General features: G+C 37.7%; 1 protein-coding gene across 1 annotated transcript; it reads left to right on the top strand.

Moving 5' to 3' along the window:
* Nucleotides 1-380: 380 nt before the first annotated feature.
* LOC140161375 (uncharacterized) lies at nucleotides 381-19,521 on the top strand. The gene is made up of 4 exons (XM_072184888.1): nucleotides 381-617; nucleotides 9,442-9,868; nucleotides 15,044-15,784; nucleotides 19,232-19,521. Exons 1-4 carry the CDS (start codon nucleotides 381-383, stop codon nucleotides 19,519-19,521), a joined length of 1,695 nt encoding a protein of 564 aa, XP_072040989.1.
* The last annotated feature ends 436 nt before the right edge of the window (nucleotides 19,522-19,957 follow it).

Raw genomic sequence — 19,957 nt, forward strand, 5'->3', positions numbered from 1 at the left:
ACCTGGACACTGGCATCAAGATCCAAGGCAAAACCCTCAACAACCTGCGGTTTGCCAATGACATTGTTTTAATGGCAGATTCAGAGGAAGCTCTTCAATCACTTGTAACTGTAGTCCACACTCAAAGCAAGAAATTCGGCCTCACTATAAACAAGGGGAAAACTGAAGTACAGATCATCAACAAAGTCAGCCACCCAATAACCATCTTCATAGAAAGTGACCAACTGAAGAAAGTCCAAACCTTTACCTACCTGGGAGGAGTAATCACAGAGAATTCAACCAGTACGGAAGACATCAAACGGAGGATTGGACTGGCAATGGGAAGCATGCGGAAGTTAACCACAATATGAAAGTCAAAAGAAATTACTATCGACACAAAAATGGAACTCTACCAGGTACTAATCTTGTCAATAGCAACATATGGGGCAGAAGCTTGGATGCTCAAGAAAAGAGACGAGAAGAGATTGTTGGTGTTCGAGATGTCTTGTTTAAGATGGATAATGGGAGTCTCCAGAAGAGATAGGCTACGGAACACATCAATAAGAGAGGCAACAAGCGGCCAGGTCACAATACTAGACAAAATCAATGCCAAACAATTGTTCTACTTTGGACACATCGTACGGATGCCAAAGGACAGATACCCTAAACATGCCCTTGAAGGTAGAATACCTGGACACAGGCCTAGAGGTAGACCCCTTAAGCGCTGGCTTGACAACATAAAAAGCAGCTGCCAAGAACTTGGGATCACATCAATCTACAATGCAAGGAGTATGGTCATAAACAGAGGCATATGGACTTCCATGGTGAAACGGCTGCTAGCTCCAAGGTTCCCAGGACACGAGGGAGGTAAGTCCAATCTTTGACACTCTTTGATGCCTTTCGTGTTCCGCCGCATTACTAATGTTCCGTGAAGGTCGATAGATGGTGTAAAGAGAAGAACTGACATATTACAAAAAGTTATTATTTTGAGTATTTTTTGCCATGGCAGTATACTTTACAACTGTGAAACTATATTGAAAGACGAGCGCTTTAGCAATTATCTTTTCCGAAACTTAACGTGCTCGTTTGAATACAAGCTAAATATGGTGTCAAATAAATACTAGGAAATATAGAGTACCAATTACATTCAATGCTCACAGCAGTTTATCTCTATTATGTGGATATAAATCAAAATACTCCTGCTATTTTGATAAGCAGCAAAAAGTCGTTTTAGATTGTCTGTAGATATCAACTGACAATCAATATTCAGAATACTCAAAGCTGTTAACCTAGTCTATGACCTGTAACAGTATGGCCCACTTCTTAAGTCGATTGCAGGTTTGACTTACGCAAGCGGGTGTGCAGGTGTTTATTTTGGACTGGTCAATACTTCTTTTACAGACACTTGTCTCAAAACATAATAAAGAGAGAATCTAGTACGCATTTATCAACATAGATGTTGAGGTAAGAGGTAAAAAGGAGACGAATGACTAGCTAGAGACTTGATAGTGAGTGAAAAGCAATTTGGCACTTTGATGGGTGCATTTGTTTTAGTTTCGCAGCAACATGGGCCTTTTTTTATTAAGAAATGATGCACACCAAAGCCACACACTGTAACGTACAGTAAGATATTGACCAATATGGCAACTGTAATGTAAGAGCTTTATGAAAACCATCGGTCGCAACACATTGTGGCGTACGTGCAGGAAAAACGCAAAATACATTTTCGAGAAAAACGCTTTTGAAGGATAGGCTATAATAACATAGTCAGTACTTCTCCAATATTATCTCTCAGTGGACCGATTACATTTGAAATTGAAGTTAAAGGATTCAGCTATTAAACTGTAACTTAAATAGTTAAAAAGGAATAACCTAGATATGATATATCTAGCTCTAAACTTATACGCCACTATGTGAAACGGAAGATTTGGGGGTTTCGGCGGATTTTTGAAGCGTAAGTCGCACGTACGCCACTATGTGAAACGGAAGATTTGGGGTTTTCGGCTGGTTCTGAAGCGTACGCTACATTATTGACGGATGATGTGCCTAAATGTCATCAAATCCGATTTTCGCCGTTTCACATAATGGCGTATGTTGATCGTACGTCAGTTTGTGAAACGGAAGATATTGGATTCTTACGGGATTGTTAACATAAGTCAATTGATTAATCAACGTTATTTATTAATTAAGTATAGTTGAGCTTTCTAACTTGGTATACTTGAAGAACTTGATATATAAAACCGTTCAGCCAAATTTCATAAAATTGACCAAAAGCACCGTACGCTACTATGTGTTGCGACCGACGAAACGATATGTGATGTGAATGGTAATTAGGCAGTGTTTCTAATCAACGTTGGCTGATTCTAATTCGTTTAAGGTTTTGTCTTTTAATGATGGATCAAAAGTCACATAGAGCTATGTGGGCAATACGCATATGTTACGCCGCTCATCGGCAAGAGGCATGGCAGTATGAGACCAGCTACACCACATTTCGCCATAATACATTCTAGAAACGCTTGCTGTTAGAATAAGACACATTTTAATGCTAATTTATTGCACATTCTAGGGAAGCGTGGTTACCTTTTTAAAATAACCGAGTGAGAGGGTTTTCAAGAAAATATTTTCCTGTCAAAACTGAAGCATCCTCTGTATAAAAGAAAATATGAATATTAACTGCACATCATATATAACGATTCGTGATACCCAATTGTGGCACATTTGATGTCGTTTAAGAAGCAGAGAATTTTATTTCAATTTTATATACGCCAAAATATTTTTTTAATTGAGCAAGAATAAGGATAGAAAAAACGCTGAAAATCCTATGTGAATATTACATTAGACCCAACCAAAGATTACTGTTTCGTTTTTATGGTACTCTAATCTTTTATTTCCTGAAAAAACATTTTGGGTCAAATGTCAAATATTCACATACTTGATCAAAACATCGAACGTGTATACAAGAAAATGGTAGGTTTTCCTCTATAGTATTTTACTGACCATGGAAATGTACTGAGACACAAGCACGTGTCAAAATCGATATAATGTATTGTCCATATAGACGCCCAGTTATCATGTTTATTGTTGGATTTTTTTTGTATAAAACACGCAGTTAACAATAATTGAGCGCTAATAATACACATAAATGTTTTAGGCAAATAAAATTCCAAAATATGGTACGTTTTCTGCCTTTGCTTGTCACGTGGTAGGCCTATGTTGAAGTTGCGATTATATCTAAATAAGTTTCAAATGAATTCCAACAAGACAAGTGGCCGAGTGGTCTAAGGCGCTGGGTTCATAGTGTGTCCAAAGCAGTCCGCCGCCGTGAGTTCGATCCCCGCCTCCGCCAAACTTTAATGAAGTAAAATTAAAATTAAAATTTTACTTTAAAAAAATTTCATATTGGGGAAATGTGACTGGCAGAATTTATGTATGGCGTGGAGTGGTGTGGAGACCAGCATTAGTTTGGATACTTATGACTTGAAGTAGGTCCATAATCCAAAACTCTATAAGGGTATTTAAAATTTAAAAACCTTAAAGGGTTATGGATTAATATACATTTTGATTACCAGAATGAAATAGATGAGGTACGAGTCAAGGTCATTCAATGAAGGTGATGAAAGCGAACATTCCTCTGTAGCTGTAATTATTTATCAATAAAAGATGACAAATTGTTTATTGATTTATTACAAATAATAAAACTTTATATTTAAATGGGAACAAGTGGAACAAGTGGTCATTCGACGAAATGTTGGAACTAGTTGTCTCAGATCCGCAATTTCAACGTGGATTAACATAAATGTGAAACAAGTTATCTCTAATTTTGAGCAAAAATGGCAACAATGGCCTGCAACTAACGATATGCAATCAATTCAACCGGATAGTAAAGGGAGTAATTTGCGTAAATGTTATCTATGCAAAGTGTTGCAAAAACTGAAGATTGAGCCAGTGTTGATAGTAAATAAAAATGCATTTTTACGTTGTTTGTAATTTTTGCCATTCAATGAATTCAAACATGCTTTGAATTTTATGACAAAGTAAATATGATAGAACACTACAAAAAAACTGATTATCTCGATGCGAGACTGCTTACAGTTATAGACAGGTCCATCCCAGGAAAAAACTAACACTTTTTGCTACCAAAACCATACTTGGCACATATGTTGCCTGGGTTAAAAGGATAAAAAAGCCCACGGGTCACCTCGATTTTCTGAATCCAAGATGGCGGCCAAAACCCCAAAATTCCATTTATGTCATTGCAATTCAGCAGCTTTTTATCTTGGCATGAAAGCATTAACCTACAAATCTACTTACGGGCTTCATTCAAGTTGTATTTTGAAAGATTTTCTTTCTTTCTTTATTAGGAAGTATATAATAGTTTCATGTCCAAGGTAGTCGTGTAACAATGCTATGGCTGAAAGGTATTTCTGAGACTTATATAGCTTCAGGTGACCGGCATTCAGGATGGCAATCCTGAGTTTCCGGTTTGTAATTAAAATCTCTTTGATGCTTTATTTACTTCCGAAGTGATGCAGAAGATACAGTAAATTATGCAGCAAAGAGATCTTATGCATCCCGACTTTACTTGATATTAACCGCCCGCATTAAGTTATCTGTTATATAAGATGATACGGTCTAGTTTCTAACGCCGTTTTTACAGTTATTTTATCTCACCTTTTCAATTTCATAATACCTATTTAAGGGCCTTCTTCCAACAACAAACACAAAAGGTTGTCAGAAAACGTTTAAATTAATGTCGGGTTATATAAAGGGTATATAAAGGGTATAAAACGTTTTCATAACATTCAAAAAAGTTTTTTGATAATTTACTGCAAATATTCTAACATAATATTATTTACATGTTGACAAAATATTTGGCAAAAAGTGTTTGCAAAAAATATTTTACAATAACATTTTGATTTGAAAACATTTAAAAAATATTTTTGTAGTGTGTTTTCATACAAAATGTTAATCTTTATATAACTCGACATTTAATGCTATTAAAGCATTTTTCCAAAGCCCGAGTTAAAAATCGACTATGTACATTGCATATTTAACAGGACTTTGATCGGGGACTTAGTCCCTAACACACATACTTGTTTATCAATAAAATTTAACCACAAGCACAAAGCCTGTACGTACAAGACGCGCTCATGCACCTAGTACACAAAGCGCATAGTTGTTTACAATGTAGTTATCAATGGTAATGGCACATGCCCCGTGGATTTAAACCATAACGAGATCTGGACGACTAATCACAAGCCAGATTAATTTAAAGATGCATTACATCATGGCCAATTTTAGTTAGGCCAGAAATTGGCCTAACTCTCCATAGAGTCCCGTGTTAAGAATCTTAATCGTAACCAAAGTAAGTAGTCCACTTGGGAAGCTAACAAACAGAGGGAGTACGGGGACTAAAAAGATCAGATGTGAAAATCTATCAATTGTGCACAAATTGATTAAAGTTTTAAGAGTATGCACAATGGGCAAGTGGACTACGGATAAGTCTAACCAATAGAGGGTATCAATATACATGGGATGCAGTCCAGAGGAAGAGTGGATACTCTTGCACGATTCTAAACACGAGATGCTGAACAGTATCCCATGTATGTATTTTTGCATCTTCTTCTACTCACATTGGATGAATACTCTCACATTTACAGATGTCCTGCTAGGACACAGCAGATAGGCCTCCCTATTCTTTACTTGGCCGTGCGACATTTACAATGATGAAATTAGACAGGGTCTCAACATCACAAACACTATTACAGAAGCTGTTTTCAGGGGGTGGCTGTAGTGGTTTGGGTAATGTAAGGGTCATTACAGCAGATAGACATGACAAAAAATTTAAACAATCTATAACGAGCAAATTATTTTGCGGTGAGCAATACGGTTCAGTGGTTCTAAACGATTGCAGCGTAAGCTCTTATTTTAAAACTGTCAGAATCCAGATGTATATCGATATTAACGTTCGGTTTTTATGTTCTGGCCAACATAATGATAATAGCATGTTCAGTTGATGCTGAATAAAAAAGGTTTCACTAATCAAAGTATATCTATTTATAAATGCGATAAAATATCGTGAATAACTAGATGACATTATTAGGCTATGGCTAATAGGCTAAGCAATAGGATGGAACGCGTCAGTTGTGGTAACACCATGAACATATTCCAGTGCTTAAAATGGCGAAAAGACGGAAATACGTGGAAATGAAGAAACTTTAGTACTGAAATACGGACATAATGTCTTAAAATGTGACACCTTTCTTCCTATTGATTACCTTCATCTTACTTATTTCACGTCAAGAACATTACTATCTGGTACGTAATGTGAACTCGACATAATATTGGATGAATGTTCATCTTACAGTTTCTTTTGTCTGCGATGCTGCAATACTTTTGGCCAGTATGTGATCGTAGGTATATTCTGATACGTTCGCGATACGTTAAAGTGGATAGCAATCAACGAATTGCCAAATTGACACCACGGAAATGAAACCAATCCTTATTCAAGGGTTTATTTTAGGCAGGCAAATCCGGTGTTATGAAGTTCCAATGGATATATTTGGACGATCTATAATTTGCCCTATTTAATGGAAACAAGGAATTATAGTAAATGACAAAAACAAGTCCGTTAAGGGGTGGGGTATGAACGTTTGGACAGTATTTATTGTGGGACATTAGAGCACATCAGACATATCGAATTGCATTCTGAATACGAAGAATGTCCTTCTGATATCAAATAATTTTGATTTTTTGAAATTCGCAATGTAATACACATTTTATGGCAAATGATTAAAATTGATATTTTTGATATTTAACAGTACTCGAAGTAAACTTTATAAATCTGACGATTCATACTTAAAGTGTATGTAGGTGGGATGAAAAGCCGACAATCAATTGACAATTTTGACCTTTCGTATTGAAGATATGGATTTTTTTCCCAAAACACCAAATATAATAGGTCTTTTTAGGAAAAAAATCCATATCTTCAATACGAAAGGTCAAAATTTTCAATTGATCGTCGGCTTTTCATCCTACCTACATACACTTTAAGAATATGTCATTAGATTTATAAAATTTACTCCGAGGACTGTTATATATCAAAAATGTGAAAAATATCTAATTTTAATAATTTGTCATAAAATTTGTATTATATTCCGAAATTTATTATGTCCCACAAAAAATACTGTCGAAACGCTCAAAACGCTCATTCCAGATCCCTTTTAAGGGATCTGGAATGAGCGTTTTGAGCGTTTCGAAACCAGTTAAAACCAATTAATTCCATCGACTAGGAGTTAACTTGTCCAATTTGGTAAATATTGATGCTCTCCTGGATAATTTTGAAAGAGTTGTTTAAGCTCGGATTTTTAAGACAAAGTAAACTCTCGTATTATACACAAACTCCCTATCTTGGACCTGTGTACCAGACAGACAGATATCATACTGTAAGTCACGATAAGTATTTGAGATGGTTCTAGATGCGATACCGCTCATAATTAAGTCATTTTAAATCAGCATCTTTTATATCTTGGCATTAATGCATTAACCTAATAACCGACTTACGGAGGGCAAAAACATTCATGTTGTAGTTTTGAATGACATCCTTCTTTACTTAGCTGCGAATTATATGATGGTTTCATGCCTACGGTAGTGGTGTGGAATAACGATTAAAATGGTTGTCTGACACGCATATTGGCCGGCTTTCAGGCTCGCAATCCTAAGTTCCCGATTTGTGATTAAAATCTCTTTACTGCATTATTAGCTTCCGTAGTAATTCATAAGATAAATTAATCATCCTCGTGCTCACAAGATACTGACACGAGGCACTAAGTTTTTAAGCTTGTTATACCAATATATTATAATGGAAGAACTATATCAATCTAAGTTAATATTAAACACTTCTATGAATGTACTTTAAATGGTTGTATTTTGTTCACTATGATTTACATGTCAATATCGCAAGTCTGTCAACACCTCAATTATGCGATTATACGTACCGACAAGCGCTGCATCTGACAGCAAATTGGACAGGTTCTATAACAGCTTCATGAAACAATGAGAGCAAGTCCTAGGAAAAACATCGTAATGCTGACAGGTGATTGCAATACCAAAAGATGATTATCCAACCTGACAGGGCAAAACTGGTAAGTACGGATTGAGACCGACGGAAGACTAAGGACTCACCATGCTGAAATGGGCAGGGCAAAATTCTATAATCATGCGCAACGCTCTACACCCACAAAAGCAGTCTTGACATGACCAAGTAAACAATATCAAAACAAAGTTTGTATATGCTTAAGAAGAGTAAAGGTAAACCTTCCAGTACAAACACTGAAAACACTGAGTGAAGCTGAAAAGATTGAGGAAAGAGAAATCACCCATAATGAAATATGACTTAAGAAGCTTATGATCCAGACATAGCGTCCGAATTGCAGACCAAGATAGGAAGTAGATAAGCTCAACCAGTTTATAGAGAAGAAGGCCAAGATGATGACAATTACAGACATATCAACCAAAAAATAACCAAAGAAGCCAAAGAAAAACTGGATTAAAGATCAATACAAAACCATCAACAAATCTATGGAATAAGACCGAATCAGCTTTTCCTGCAGATGGAATGAATATTGCGAGGAGCTATTAACTATGAGATGACAGTCAGGCTGCTAGTCAGGCTCAAAGTTATGTGAAATGTTGGACAGGAGGAAGACCAACCAATTTTGCCTCAGAGGTGGAATAAGCTATAATGATTATTAGGAATATCATAGATGGTCACCGGGAATATATGTACCAGCATAGATGCTGAAGAATTAAAGTTGTTAAACGGCGATGAACAACGATGAAACATGATCAAATCCCTTTCAACAACAAAAACAAGCTAAAGATCGTCTACTAAACTTTACAAGAAGATACGTAACATCTCTGTTGATATTTGTTGAGAATACTCTCAATCATCTGGGAATTGTAAACAAGATATAAGATTAAATCTAGTCAACCAGATAACATACCTTAGAGCAACCAACGTTGCGGCCAGTACCACTGACCTTCAGTTGGGTTGTGATGGTAAACACCTTGACTCCCGATGACGTCACCTTGTGACGTCATTTGGGGAGGTAGAGTTCTGATTTCTGATAGCGAACGCCGTTTACTGGAGAAAGGATTCAATTACCATGATTACGCTGTATCATCTAAGCGAATTGAGATTCGTCAAGTAACCGATATCATCACATCGACTGAGTATGCGATTAGGAGTTCTAAATTGGAATATTCTAGAGCGGAGGAACTAAGACAGCGAGTGAGTGCGAGCATTTTAAGTGCAAAACTGCCGAAATCCAACTTCACTAAGAGTGCATATATAGCCCTAGATAGTCTCAAGAAAGACGATTCAAGCCCCGGATTCAAGCACCATCCTCCCGGCCAGCAAGGGTAGATGTACTGTGATAAAACTCAAAAGATAACGATCAGAAAGTAAAGACACTCTTGGAGGATAAAAAGACCTACACTCCTCTCAAGACAGACCCAACTGGCCTTTGTAAGAGCAAAGTTACTGCGAAACTTAAAGAATTATATGAAGACGGTACAAGTGATGTGAAGCTTAAACTTCAATTACACCCAACAGCGGAAACCATCCCAACATTCTATGGTCTTCCCAAGGTGCATAAAGCCAAAGTCCCTGTGCGGACTATTGTGAGCAGCATCGGTGCTATTACATATGACATCGCCAAGTATTTAGCCAGGATCCTAGGGCCATTGGTCGGCCAATCAGAGCATCATATTCTGAATTCCAAAGACTTCTCTGATAAGATGCAGGATTTAACTTTGGAAACTGACGAGAGTATTGTTACGAGTCGTATTGACTCAAGGTCAGAACTCACACGAATGCACAACACAAGTACACTGTTTGAGTAAGCTAACAAAAAATCTAAGTCTTTAATTGAAAGTAAAATATGATTGGTACAATATATGACAACAAATGCACATACAAAATTATCAAGTATAATCACTCTTTTAGCTATAATAAGTTCTTAGCCAGCATTCTTCTTCTTGATTGTAATATAGTTCTTGCAATGTTCTGGACGGCTGATGTATATTATCCTTATTCACTTGTCCTGCGAAAATCAGCGAAGTCCATTGTACACTTGCGTTTATAAATATCCTTGCGAATAAAATCCTCACGTGTTGCTCTCTTCAAACACTTATCTCCTTGCGCTGCTTTCTCCAAACGCTTATCCCCTTGCGCTACTTTCTCCAAAATGGCGCTTCTTTCACCAATCACTCTTTCTCCAGGAAACAGACTTCTTTCAACACTGCTCCACTGTATTTGACAGACTCCAGCAATTCAACAGAAGAACTTTAATCCTTTGATGAGGAGGAGCACTTTCATGTACTCATAAATCTCCTTCGTTGCTGTTATTAAAAATAGCACATTATTGGCTATGTAAACTGTTTAAAATGTACTTCTTTTTTTGAAGCACGAAGACGACCAACACAATCATGTAGAGTTTACAATCCTTCATAACATTATGTAAGTTGCCAATTTAAAGCTGTCACATTTTATACCAGTACTCATGCCAAAACCCATCATCTATTAATAAACCATTACTTCATTCACATCTTCACAACAGATGATGCAATCTTGGGATTTCCCAAGACTAATTATACACATTAACCTTTCACATTGCATCACTTGCTGGGGGGTTTTCCTTAATGGTGCAATACACTGAACTGGGGATTTCCAAGTTCCAAACATAGATCTGACTTTGTTTACAGTAATTTGGGGCAATCCCAAAATGACACACCAACTCTTGCAAGTGCAAGGGGGTTTCCCATCTCATGAAATATTTGCAGCTTGTAAACAGAGCTAAATAATTAAATTAAATTACTCAGGGCACATCACACTATCACGTCATTTGATGTCACTGCGCTCTTTACGATTTTTTTCTTTTTTGCCCATGTGTTCATTTTTTGTTGATATTTTTCAATATCGCATTATGCGATTAAATTTTGTCTTTTTGCAGTTTGGTGGTTTTTGTACACATTTCGCGATGATTGTAAAAGAGACAAACAAAACTATTCATTGCGTATGTATATTATTATGTTTCTGTATTTGAAAATCAAAAAGTACATAAATATTGTGCCTTGACTGCAAAATAAAAAATGAAAAAAACTAGTGGCAAATGGTGGTCATAGACCACAAACCTAGCTGGGGCGTGTTGGTGTTGTGGAGGTATCTGACCCCTGCAAAATACATTTTGTCATCAACATAACACCATGTTTTGCCGTGATATACTTCACATTTTGGGGTCCACCCCATAACTAAATCGGCGAGTCCAAGAGTCAGCGCACGGCTTGCGCGCAGGCGCACTACGGCAAAGCACATGATGGTAAAGACTATCACACGGAGTGGGTGATGGTAAAAATGGCAAATGGTAGCAAATGGTAATCAACCAATGAACTGTCTAGAATTTATGTATGAGTGATATAATATAATTTATATCCTTTGCGTAAAAATTCATTGCAAAGATGATAATTTCCAAAAAAACGGTCCTGCTTTCACCATTCACTTACTTTATCCAGGAAGATGCGCACTTTCTTGTACTCGAAATCTCCTTCGTTATTGCTGGACAAAAACAAATGACGGGCTGTCTATAATGGTTACGCATTGATTTCCTTCCATGTGGGGTCATTATACATTGGAATTACATTAGTTGCAAATCCTCACTATAGGATTCCCGGCCTTCCCAATTTATTATGGCCCCGCAGGGCAAGAAAGCAATGCGTAACTTGAAATTATCGACTGCCGTCTTTATTTTTCTTAAAGCAATGTGCAACCTTTATGTAATGTTGAGCATTCATAACCTCATTAATATACGCAGCAAGTGCGATCCAATCACAGATAATAGAGACATTGCGATTTCCAAACGTAGACATTAGGACGTACGTTGATCTATTCAAAGCCACTCTCCTGTTTCGAAGCGAGGTTACGTATTTAGCTATTTTTGAAGATATTCCACGTGTAAAATCAACGTAGACACATCGTTGAAAATTCACAAAATTTCTCCATTTCCCAATATATTAAAGACAGTCAAAGATAATGAACATATGAAGGAAAGTCTAATTATTATTATGATCCTTTTGTTTGTAACAAATCATTATAATAAAGGTACAGCGATGTGTTAAAAATGGACTAAATTTAAATGTGTGTGACACTTTGCGTTAAAAAAATTACATTGCGATTTCCATTTTGGATTGCAACGTAGAATTAAAAACGCAGATGCTACTTTGAATATGCTGATTTTACTTCAAGTCTAAGTCCATGCAACGCGCCCAATTTTCAGGACGAAAAAATCTCAATTTGAAAGTAAAGTCATGAAATGTATGTATGTAGTGATCTTTAATCTACCAAAATATATGTTTGGGGCAACTATAATATTTGGGGACCACAAAAAACAATTAGGTTTAATCAGCATGTAGGTCAAAATTTTAATCAAAATCAAAAGCGGTCTGTTTGAATTTAGGCAGAGTCTCAGCTCACTGTTATTTTTTCAATCACTATGCCCTCTATCGACCTAGATTAGAAGCTGTTAGATATTGAGCAAATATTATAGTCTGGATTCTGACTTTCTTGTTCTCCATCATGACTGAGCACAATCCAGTCTGGAACAGAGACTAGCCATATTCAACACCGTATTAACGTACGCGAAAACGTACGTGCCACGTGCTGCGTTTGAAAATTCGCAATGTCTCTAATAACTTTTAAATACGTGGACGCAAATGCAGGTCATTGAAAAAGTATAATGACCGCGTCTCGTGACGTAGTTAAAAGTACGCTCTACAATGACCGCGTTACGTGACGTGTTACGCGTTCGAACAACTAACGCGGACGCTGGCCGCCGTATTTGGATATCGCATGATTGCGTGCTAGTGTGATTGGTCGCTAGCGGTATTTCCTTAATGGGCTATTCGATTTTTTACAGGGAAAACGACAGATACAGTTAAAATTGTGTTCTGTTTTTAAATTAAGAAAAGAAAATGTGACGTAAATTGAAATTAAAAAAAGTGAAAAGTGACGGTTATGAATTTGAATATCCCTCGGTTCCAAAGCACAATGTTTAGATATTTCACAATACCCTCAAAACAACTGATGCGCAGTCATTAACCTCTAAATAGAGGGTGTCAATATACATAAGATGCAGTCCAGAGGAAGAGAAAATACTCTTGCACGACTCTAAACACGAGATGCTGAACAGTATCCCACATATTTGTTCATATTCTTCTACTCACATTGGATGAATACTTAATGTCTACATTTGGGCTCACTCAGATAGGCCTCCCTATTCTTGATAATGTATTTACTTGGCCGTGCGACATTTACGAGAGAATAAAATCTTTACATGATTAATTCGCCGGCAGATCCGCAATGAGCTGTTGTGGCGTGTAGTGGTGAACTCAACGATATGTAATCGTGGATCCGAAAGGTTCTGATTTGTTCTCTCCTTTATTATAGTGCCAGTTTGCCTGAGCTACACTGGTATAATAGAAAGAGTCATCGATGCGCTATAGGACCTAATTTGACGTGGTGCCTAAATATAAGATCATGTCAGAAGACCAAGCGATATCACCCTTAATAAAGAAACACTGGTTGATAAAGTGAATGACTTTGTCTTCCTGTGTAGTAATGTGCCAACAATTGAGGAGCGTATCAACTATATTATAGACTCTAATATTCATTATTGCTACATATGGAGCTGAGTCATGGGTACGTATAAATTGGACTGAAAAGTCAAATTCAGGTGAGATGTTTCCGACCGGGGTTTCCGGTCCATCCTAGGAGTCAACCTTTGGGGAAAATTCAGAAATGATGAAATTAGACAGCGTCTCAACATCACAAACAATATTACAGAAGCAGGTTTCTATGTTGTCAGAATGTGCAGAGAAGTAAATAATGTAATTGTCATTACAGCACATAGACATGACAAAAAATTCAAAAAATCTCACGAGCAATATTTTCGCGGTGAGCAATTATGGAATCCAGATGTATATTGATAATGAACTTTCGTTTTTTACGTTCTGGAACATAATGATAATAGCATGTTCAGTTTATGCTGAATAACAGGTTTCACTAATCAAAATATACCTATATAAATGCTATAAAATATCGTGAATAACTTAGTGACATTATTAGGCTATGGCTAATAAGGCTAATCAATATGATGGAAGGCGTCAGTTGTGGTAACACTATGCCCATATTCCAGTTCTTAAAATGGCTGAAAGACGGAAATCCGTTTGAACGTAGATGTAGAAACTTTAGTACTGAAATACGGGCATGATGTTCCAAATGTGACACCTTTCTTCCTATTGATTACCCTAATCAAGAACATTGCTATCTGGTACGTAATGTGAACTCCACATAATATTGGATGAATGTTCATCTTACAGTTTCTTTTTTCAGCGATGCTGCAATACTTTTGGCCAGTATGTGATCATAGGTATAAAATAGTGAATATTCTCAGTCATCCAGTCGTTAAAATCACAAAGTTTTGAATTAAATCAAATACTGGAACTTACATTTTTTGCAACTTGCTACGTTGCGTCTGAAACCATCAGACTTCATCAGGCAACTGACCCGCTGGGCTGGTCATGTGACACTTACATCCATCGGACGCCGAAACACTTCGTCATAAGATCTGTGAAACGCTATGTAACACTGAACTACCTCAATCAAACATCACCAAGGATGAGAGGAAGGCTCTGTCGGAATTAACTAAGGATCAAAACATCGCCATAGTCCCGGCAGACAAAGGCAACGGTACCTGCGTTTTATGGACTCCCGAAAATTCACAAGCCAGAACCAATACCTGTAAGGCCCATTGTGAGTAGCATCGGATCTGTAACGTATAATCTCGCAAAGTACGCGGCTAAAATCTTAGGCCCCTTGTTGGACAATCTCCGCACCACATCAAAAACACTCAAGAGTTTGTTAACCGAATTAAGGATATCACTTTAAGCGAAGGCGAAACAATAACATCGTATGACGTTACCGCTTTGTTCACATGTATTCCACCAGACTTTGCGCTGAAAGTTGTAAAGGAGTGTTTGAACAATGATACCACCTTGAGTGAACGGACAAACCTGAATGTTGATCAAATCGTGGAACTCGTAAGCATCTGTTTGAATACCACCTATTTCTCATACCAAGGCAAATTTTACAAACAACAACATGGAGTTGCGATGGGATCCCCCGTTAGCCCGATAGTTGTTAACCTGTGTATGGAAAGTTTCGAGCAGCAAGCCTTGCAATCATACCCGGGTGTTAAGCCTAGACTCTGGTTACGTTTTGTCGATGATACCTTCGTGATCATTGAGCGCACCGAATTAGAAGGTTTCTTTCAACACATCAATAAGCTAGACGACAACATCAAATTTACTCAGGAAAGTTGTAAAGACGACACGCTAGCTTTCTTAGACTGCCTGATTAGTGTGAAGAACGATGGTTTGCTAACTTCAAATGTTTACAGAAAACCCACGCACACTGATCATTACTTACAATTTGGATCACATCACCCATTGATACACAAGTTGGGAGTAATAAGAACTTTACAATACAGAGCTGATACCATCATAAGCGAGAACGAACTTATCCCAGGGGAGAAAGACCACATCAAAGAATCGCTGAAGAACTGCGGTTACCCGAACTGGGCTTTTCTAAAAGCCAACAAGAGCAGGAAAGACCAAAAACAGCCTGATGGTGGTGGTCAACCCAACAAAGCTCGCGTCACAATCCCATATATAGCTGGACTGTCAGAACGTGTAAAAAACACCTCAAAGCTTTTGGGATTTCCTCGTCGTTTAAGCCAAATAACACCCTTCGTGGCAAGCTCGTTCAAGTAAAGGACAAACAATCAAAAGAAAAACGCTCAAACTTAGTGTATGGATTAGTGTGCGGTGACGCTGGTTGTTCTGCTGCCTATGTTGGCGAAACAAAACAAGCCTTGAAAGCTAGACTCAATCAACATAGGAGGCCCAGTTCAAACGAGGCCCAGAACTCCGCCGTGTACCTTCACCTTAAAGACACTGGTCATAATATTGACACCGAGGACGCAGTGATTCTCGATAAGGAGGAACAGTGGCATAGGAGAGGCATCAAGGAAGCCATCTGGGAGAGAGTAGAGCAGCCGTCACTTAACAAGAAAGGGGGACTGAGACACAACTTATCTCACGCATGGGACCGGGCCATCAAGACGATCCCTAGCCGTCTCAAAGTGTCACATGACCAGCCCAGCGGGTCAGTTGCCTGATGAAGTCTGATGGTTTCAGACGCAACGTAGCAAGTTGCAAAAAATGTAAGTTCCAGTATTTGATTTAATTCAAAACTTTGTGATCATAGGTATATTCTGATACGTTCGCGATACATTAAAGGTGGATAGCAATTAACGAACTGCCAAATTGACACCACGGAAATGAAACCAATCCTTATTCTAGGGCTTATTATAGGCATGCGAATCCGGTGTTATGAATTCCAAAAGGTAAGAAGGTGAATTACAGCTTTATAATAGATATATTTTGAACAATCTAAACTGAGCTCAAAAAGAAACTTTTTTACAAGTTGTGAATCACAAGGTCATATCTTAAAATACTGTCCATCAAAATGAACCAAAATTACACACAGGATTACTTCAATACTCTACTCAACACACGTGTCAGTAACCACGCAGTTGTCCAACTGACACAACAGCAAAATGCACTGACATGGGAAAGCTTCCTGGACCACTTTCACAGCACAACATTTGGCACCCAGCACAACAAATCTGTAAGAATGCACACAACATCCTGCCACAGATGATAAAACGGTGCTGCTTTCTGCTTTTCGTGCACTTTTTTCATGAAACAGGTCTTATTCCACTTACTCTTTGGGAATTATCATGTGTAAGGATCTTGTAATCATTCTCACAGATTACTTGTGCTGGGTGCCAATTGTTGGGCTGTGAATGTGGTCCAGAAAGCTGTTATATGCCAGTCCATTTTGCTGTCGTGTCAGTTGGATAACTGCTTAGTTACTGACATGTTTAAGAGTAGAGTATTGAAATAAACCTGTGTGTAATTTAGGTTCATTTTGATGGACAGGATTTTAAGATATGAGCATGTGAAACATGATAAGTTTCTTTTTGAGCTGAGTTTATAAAGTGCCCTATTTAATGGAAACAAGGAATTATAGTAAATGACAAAAACGAGTCCGTTAAGTATCCTAAAACCAAGTAATTCCATCGACCAGGAGTTAACTTGTCCAATTTGGTAAATATTTATGCTCTCCTGGATAATTTTGAAAGAGTTGTTTAAGCTCGGATTTTCAAGACAAAGTAAACTAACTCGAGGTGACAGACGTACTCTCGTATTACATACAAACTCTCTATCTTGGACCTGTGTACCAGACAGATATCATACATGTAAGTCACGATAAGTATTTGAGATGATGCAATACCGCTCATAATTAAGTCATTTTAAATCAGCATCTTTCATATCTTGGCATTAATGCATTAACCTAATAACCGACTTACGGAGGGCAAAAACATTCATGTTGTAGTTTTGAATGACATCCTTCTTTACTTAGCTGCGAATTATATGATGGTTTCATGTCTACGGTAGTGGTGTGGAATAACGATTAAAATGATTGTCTGACACGCATAGTGGCCGGCTTTCAGGCTCGCAATCCTAATTTCCCGATTTGTGATTAAAATCTATTTGCTGCATTATTTGAAGTGATTCATAAGATAAATTAATCATCCTCGTGCTCACAAGATACTGACACGAGCCACTAAGTTGTCTGTTATAATACATGCTAAGTTTTTAAGCTTGTTATACCAATATATTATAATGGAAGAACTATATCAATCTAAGTTAATATTAAACACTTCTATGAATGTACTTTAAATGGTTGTATTTTGTTCACTATGATTTACATGTCAATATCGCAAGTCTGTCAACACCTCAATTATGCGATTATACGTACCGACAAGCGCTGCATCTGACAGCAAATTGGACAGGTTCTATAACAGCTTCATGAAACAATGAGAGCAAGTCCTAGGAAAAACATCGTAATGCTGACAGGTGATTGCAATACCGAAGTAGATAAGCTCAACCAGTTTATAGAGAAGAAGGCCAAGATGATGACAATTACAGACATATCAACCAAAAATAACCAAAGAAGCCAAAGAAAAAATGGATTAAAGATCAATATAAAGCCATCAACAAATCCATGGAATAACATTAACACCGAATCAGCTTTTCCTGCAGATGATGTAACTATGAGATGACAGTCAGGCTGCTAGTCAGGCTCAAAGTTATGTGAAATGTTGGACAGGAGGAAGACCAACCAATTTTGCCTCAGAGGTGGAATAAGCTATAATAATTATTAGGAATATCATAGATGGTCACCGGGAATAGATGTACCAGCATAGATGCTGAAGAATTAAAGTTGTTAAACGGCGATGAACAACGGTGAAACATGATTAAATCCCTTTCAACAACGAAAAACAAGCTAAAGATCGTCTACTAAACTTTACAAGAACATAGGTAACATCTCTGTTGATATTTGTTGAGAATACACTCAATCATCTGGGAATTGTAAACAAGATATAAGATTACATCTAGTCAACCAGATAACATACCTTAGAGCAACCAACGTTGCGGCCAGTACCACTGACCTTCAGTTGGGTTGTGATGGTAAACACCTTGACTCCTGATGACGTCACATTGTGACGTCATTTGACGAGGTAGAGTTCTGATTTCTGATAGCGAACGCCGTTTACTGGAGAAAGGATTCAATTACCATGATTACGCTGTATCATCTAAGCGAATTGAGATTCGTCAAGGAACCGATATCATCACATCGACTGAGTATGCGATTAGGAGTTCTAAATTGGAATATTCTAGAGCGGAGGAACTAAGACAGCGGGTGAGTGCGAGCATTTTAAGTGCAAAACTGCCGAAATCCAACTTCACTAAGAGTGTATATATAGCCCTAGATAGTCTCAAGAAAGACGATTCAAGCACCATCCTCCCGGCCAGCAAGGGTAGATGTACTGTGATATTAAACTCAAAAGATAACGATCAGAAAGTAAAGACACTCTTGGAGGATAAAAGACCTACACTCCTCTCAAGACAGACCCAACTGGCCTTTGTAAGAGCACAGTTACTGCGAAATTACATGAAGACGGTACAAGTGATGTGAAGCTTAAACTTCAATTACACCCAACAGCGGAAACCATCCCAACATTCTATGGTCTTCCCAAGGTGCATAAAGCCAAAGTCCCTGTGCGGACTATTGTGAGCAGCATCGGTGCTATTACATATGACATTGGCAAGTATTTAGCCAGGATCCTAGGGCCATTGGTCGGCCAATCAGAGCATCATATTCTGAATTCCAAAGACTTCTCTGATAAGATCCAGGATTTAACTTTGGAAACTGACGAGAGTATTGTTACGAGTCGTATTGACTCAAGGTCAGAACTCACACGAATGCACAACACAAGTACACTGTTTGAGTAAGCTAACAAAAAATCTAACTCTTTAATTGAAAGTAAAATATGATTGGTACAATATATGACAACAAATGCACATACAAAATTATCAAGTATAATCACTCTTTTAGCTATAATTAGTTCTTAGCCAGCATTCTTCTTCTTGATTGTAATATAGTTCTTGCAATGTTCTGGACGGCTGATGTATATTATCCTTATTCACTTGTCCTGCGAAAATCAGCGAAGTCCATTGTACACTTGCGTTTATAAATATCCTTGCGAATAAAATCCTCACGTGTTGCTCTCTTCAAACACTTATCTCCTTGCGCTGCTTTCTCCAAACGCTTATCCTCTTGCGTTACTTTCTCCAAAATGGCGCTTCTTTCACCAATCACTCTTTCTCCAGGAAACAGACTTCTTTCAACACTGCTCCACTGTATTTGACAGACTCCAGCAATTCGACA

This window comes from Amphiura filiformis, chromosome 1 (genome assembly GCF_039555335.1).
Source record: "Amphiura filiformis chromosome 1, Afil_fr2py, whole genome shotgun sequence".
NCBI lineage: Eukaryota > Metazoa > Echinodermata > Ophiuroidea > Amphilepidida > Amphiuridae > Amphiura > Amphiura filiformis.